A 5506-nucleotide genomic window follows, 5' to 3' on the forward strand; every position below is an offset into this window, starting at 1 on the left:
ACTGAACACCACTCACATCTTTATTTGACAACCTGGGAATGAGAATGGGCTGTGAAATGTGTAGGATATACTAAGATGGCCTTGAAACTCACACAGAAAGCAAAAGGCCCTATCTACAACTATGGACATTTTTTTGGAACCCCATAAAAAACTTTTCAGGGAAACAAAAACACCTATTTTCAGGTGATTATACACTAATGAATACATAGCTATTGATGTGATATTTCATTTTTGCCAGTAGATCCTCCTTAATGTCACACACTGGACCTTTAAGTGTTAATAAGTAGTCAAAGCCATGCTGAAAGCCACTGTACATATAGTCTTTGATTTTAATTTTTAATTTTAAAAGGATGTCAGCTGTCAGTCACAGTAAAAAAAAACATTTGCAAATATGGTGAATAACAAAACATTTTCCAGAGGCAGTAGGCATGGATATGGTCTGAATGGTGAATCCATGACTCGCAGTATAGATCATGCATGCGTGAAAAGTCACTGTGAGACAGTGTGAGTCAGTGTGAGCACAATGATCTGTAAATAATATGAAAAACAATATGAGAGAGATATGAAAGATTTCACACTGGGATAATTTGAGCTGAATGACTCATCACAGACAACATCTGTTTTGTTTTGATGTCACTCTTCTTTGAACACATCACATATTGAGATGGCATCTGACCTCAGCACTCCTAAACACCATTAACTTCATATTAAAACAACAGAAATGAATGAATGGATTTATGGTGAGCTCTCATCTAAGCAGCATGCTAATAAGCCTGTATGCATCTGCTATTCAACACAGTAAGACTAGCGTGTTATTGGCTGCACACTGATGGCCCACTGTGTAATGGAGTGTGTTGTGCCATTACTGTCTGCAATTGTGTGACAGAGTGTTATGTGTGTGTATGTGGTGGGCTGCTGTGTTTGAGAGTGTGTCTGTTTGTACCTTTTAGTGTATGTGTGTGCACACAGATATTTACTCTGTATTAGTGAAATGAGAGTTTAGAGGTGTGCAGTGTAATTAGTTAGGTGTGCATGTGTGTGTGTGTGTTTCCAGCAGCGATCCATATTATTGCTGAAAACTGTAAATTTTCATCTCTCCTCAGGGGGCATGTAAACCTTCTGGCTCGGCTGTAAACTGAATCTTCCCCCTCCGCTTCACTTTACCGTTCATCTTTTCCTCCTTTAGTGAGGTAAGCAATAGTCTCAGGCTGAAAATGAACCAATTCAGCACTGTTTTTTTCAATTACCCAAGCAGACATGGTTGTTTTCAACAAGTCTCTTTTCAACTTCATCTTCTAAAAGGTACCTTCATATACAACAGAGAAGAAACATGTATATTAAAACTATTCATGTTTTATGGTTATGTTTAGGCAACTCAGAGCACTTGGTTAGGTTGGAGAAGAGGTGTGGTTAAATATTTAAAAAGTCAATGATTACATTGATGGTAATATTGGTCAAAAATATCTCAACCACATTTGGTGCATTGCCATGAAATTTGGTACAAATATTCACAGTCTACAATAATGACTTTGGTGATCCCCTGACTTTTCCTCAAGGAGAGCAAATTATCAATTTATCCAGTGAAATATAGACTGTACAATTAAACATGGATGTAGTCTCCCTGACATCACCCATAGGTTTCTGAAGAGACATTGTGAAGCTAAAGGTGTGGTGGCTCTGGCCATAGCCATCTTGGAAGTCCTGACTCCACCTCATTCGAAAATGGGCAAATACGTGGAGCATAGGTAGAGCTAAGCCATGCCCTGCATTATGCATATCTTTAAGCCTTAATATAATAAACGGGTTAATTATATAAGATTTCACCTGCCATACAGTTGTCATGAATGGGGTTGTAAACATGTTTCTGCATTTTAATACGGGACCTTACGGAGAGTGATCACTTCTGTAGCCAGACAGTGGCTGAGAGAAACTGCAGTTTTTGTTACTTCCATGTTGGCTTCATTAGCTTGCTGCTTGGAAATATTTTAAAATGTGCTTGATGGACTCGCACAAAATGTTGTACAGATATTCATGGTTCCCCTGAGGATAAACTGTAATAACTTTGGTGATTCCCTGATTTTTCAGAAAAATATTCAACAAAAATTTGTCCAGTATTTGACTTAACACATGTAAAATAATGACATTTCCATAGCAAGACATTTTTACCAATATAATACCAATATATATTTAGATAAAATATATATATATATATATATATATAACGGTATTTCTTTAGGGAAAAAAATAACTATTTGAGCAGGTTGCAGATGAACGCAGCACAAAAGAAAGGCATCCGAGAAAATTAGCGAGACATAAACAGGTAGACTGTGAGATGAGGGGGACAGTTATGTGCTGACACCTTGACAGACAGACACAGGTAGATGGGATGATTTATAAAGAGGAGTCAGTGAAGGCTGGAAACGATAAAATATGGAGAGAAAGAGTTGATTGAATAGACTGAATTATAGTGAGACAGTGAGTTATGAAAGAGAGACGAGGGAGACACAAATAGAATGAGATGAGGAGAGAGATGGTAAGGTGGGGTGGATGATGGAGGGAGTTAGGAAGGAGTGGAGACAGAGGGTAAAAGGCAGAGATAGGGAAAGAGAGGGGTGAGAGCAGGGAGATTAGGATGGGTAATCCGGCAGGTCTAAAAGCTGAGCTTTTAAAATTTGGGTTAATACCCCCAAACCTTTGTTTTGTCCTTGTGTTCACTGTGACGTACGTGTGTGTAATGGGGGGAAATATGGACATATTTCTCCATCCACTCAGTAACATCAGTGAAGACCAATTAAGTGTCTGTCTCACTTTATGTGTATAAACCATCAAAACCTTCAGTTTTACAATAGTCTCCACACATTGTATCTGTTTTTGTTTTCCTCTTTGTGACTGAATCTATCCCTCTCTTCGTCTTTTTCAGTCTCAGTCCTGGTCATCTGCCTCTCACTCAAGCATGCAAACGCAATGCAATAAGTTGTTTTGGAGAAAAACAACTGGCCTACATTTCTAATTGACTTGAGAAAGCCTTGAAGTGTGAAATACAGTGAATAAGCAAACCGCACCAGCCTGACCTGAATCAGAAAATGCAATGAGCTCGCTCAACCTAATTCATTATTAATTTATTTGACCTCAGTCCTTAATATTTTGTTAATTCTTAAAAAAACAGCAATTTCAGACATTTCTGTAATGATGTAGTGACATCAATTGCTCTTTATCAGCTTTCATTTTAATAGTATTTTTATTGTTAATAAGGAAGTCCAAATCAAATCCCCAAGGAGAACAGCCACAATATTGCATTTTAAGAACACTGGTTGACCATTTGAATTGAGACTGTTAAGATTCTGTCAATGGTAGATGATGAAGGAGTATAAAATCACTTTCAACATGTTAATTTAATACATTCCAATAAACCAGATTAATTGTCAAAATGGTGGCTCTCTACACTTCTTTCCTCCTTAATAATCCCTCTCCTCCTGTTCACTGGATGAACTTTGTCTGCCAGTGTCACTGGGTTTTGTGTTTGATTGGGTGTGATTGTTTATCACATTGGCTTAAAGTAACACTGATACTGCTTTGGTTTGTGGAGTTTAAAGACAGAATTTAATAAAGAAAAGTGCTGTATCAGAAGGATTAGACTGATATTTCAATCCCTCCACCACATTTTACCAAAAATAAAAATAGTATGAAAACGTGCTATCTCTGACAGGTGTGTTTATCTGCCTCAGGGGACTGAAAAAAACAAATGAAATTTTTGACAGCAAAAAAACAAAGAAATTATACTAAACTCAAAAAAGAGGACAACATTTTAAAAGAAAAGAATACAATCAATGAGTTGTGAACACAGCACTGACATATTGTCACCTTTTAAGTTGATATGGTGAACCTGTTATCAAACAGTTGCCTTCCAGTGCATCCAGTAGCTACAGAGCAACATTATCATTTATTTGGAGTCATGTTTTGGCAACCTGGTGAATGTAAGTACAATATTAAATGCAATATTGACTCTCTTTTAGTTCTGTTTTTGTGCACATAAACAATGAGCGGAAACTTGCTATGAATCGCTTTAAATCGAAGGGGAGCAGCAGGTTCAGGGGATATTTCTTTGTAGGGACGACCCCTTTCACACTGAAACATGTTTTTAACATTGTCATCTGTTATAGCCGCTTTAAGGAAAGTGGTGATGTGCAGGAGAAAGCAGCTCTGACCTGTTGTAAAGGAGGATGTCAGGGGTCCAGATCTGGTCTGAAGGGAATCGAAGGTTCTGGACACCGGGGTAGTTTTCTGGATTCCAGCTCAGATAGATGTCTGTCCAGTACTGAGACAGAGAGAGATCTTCGCTTAAGATTGTGAGATAATTTTTTTAAATGGGTGCAATAACTCTCATGCTCTGAAAAACCTGGAATGTCCAATGGCTTGTTGAACTAATTGAATTGAACTTTTACAAATAAATGGTATTTTGCTGGGAAGGAAATGAAAATGGAGGAATAAAATAATTACCGTTTTCAAAATTAAACAGCAGTTCTGAAGTTATAAAGCAAGGAAAGGAAAGGTTATTCCTGTAAACATGTTTCTAATCGTGCAGGCTTACCTGATAGCTTCAAACAGCCAATAACCATTTTCTGCAAACTAGCTAAATTCAGTGTAAAACAGCTGCTGTGAATCCCATGCACAGGTAGGGCTTTCATTTGACAGAAATAGCTTAAAACAGTAACATTAGTGGTTAACGAGCACAACATGGTTCTTGTCTTGAAAACGTGTCTACTTCCCAAAGCATCAAGTCAAGATTTCTGTTCTGCAATCTGTGTCCTACTTGAAAAGCTTATAACTATTATACTTACTACTATAATATATGGCTGGAGGCTATGAATCTGTGTGTGGATTTTTTTTCTTGGCATTAAGTGCATTACCAATCAGGTTGACTGCCACTTAAATATGCTGCACTCTTCCTCCCTCTTCTTCCTTCTCCCCTTGTCGCACTTTCTGATGCCAGCATTGAACATGGACACACACAAAAGCGTCAGCAACAACTGGTGGCTGGGTTCCAGTATTAAGGATGATGATTATAACAGAGTGTGTGTTATATGAAACTCTAAGCTCTGGAAATAGCTTAAAATACATGAATGACACTAATATTATACTTTACTATGCTGTACTATACTATATTATACTATACTATACTATACTATACTATACTATACTATACTATACTATACTATACTATACTATACTATACTATACTATATTATATTATACTATGTTATACTAAAATATACTATACTATACTATATAAATATTGATTTTAGACTGTGAGCAAGTACAAAGAATGAATCCATCCATTTAATAATAACTCTGAATGTGAATGGTTGAAATCTAATATCATCAACAAGGACTTAATGTAGTGGGATTAGTAATTTGAGAAACACAGTCACAGTGTCTTGAGAAGATAACTGTGTAATACAATCATAAATATAATTAAAGCTGTAAGCAGCATTGGGCGGGACCTCGC

General features: G+C 36.9%; 1 protein-coding gene across 1 annotated transcript in view; it reads right to left on the bottom strand.

Annotated features, from left to right (window-relative positions):
• The window catches only part of LOC118333561 (neuronal acetylcholine receptor subunit alpha-7-like), a 33328-nt gene that overhangs the window by 10062 nt on the left and 17760 nt on the right, over positions 1-5506 (bottom strand). The window contains exon 4 of the mRNA XM_035669262.1: positions 4206-4315. Within this exon, the coding sequence (XP_035525155.1) occupies positions 4206-4315 (110 nt within the window). The remainder of the gene's footprint in view (positions 1-4205; positions 4316-5506) is intronic.

This window comes from Morone saxatilis, unplaced genomic scaffold, assembly GCF_004916995.1.
Source record: "Morone saxatilis isolate NCDOM2014 unplaced genomic scaffold, NCSU_SB_2.0 Contig22, whole genome shotgun sequence".
In the NCBI taxonomy this organism is placed as follows: Eukaryota; Metazoa; Chordata; class Actinopteri; family Moronidae; genus Morone; species Morone saxatilis.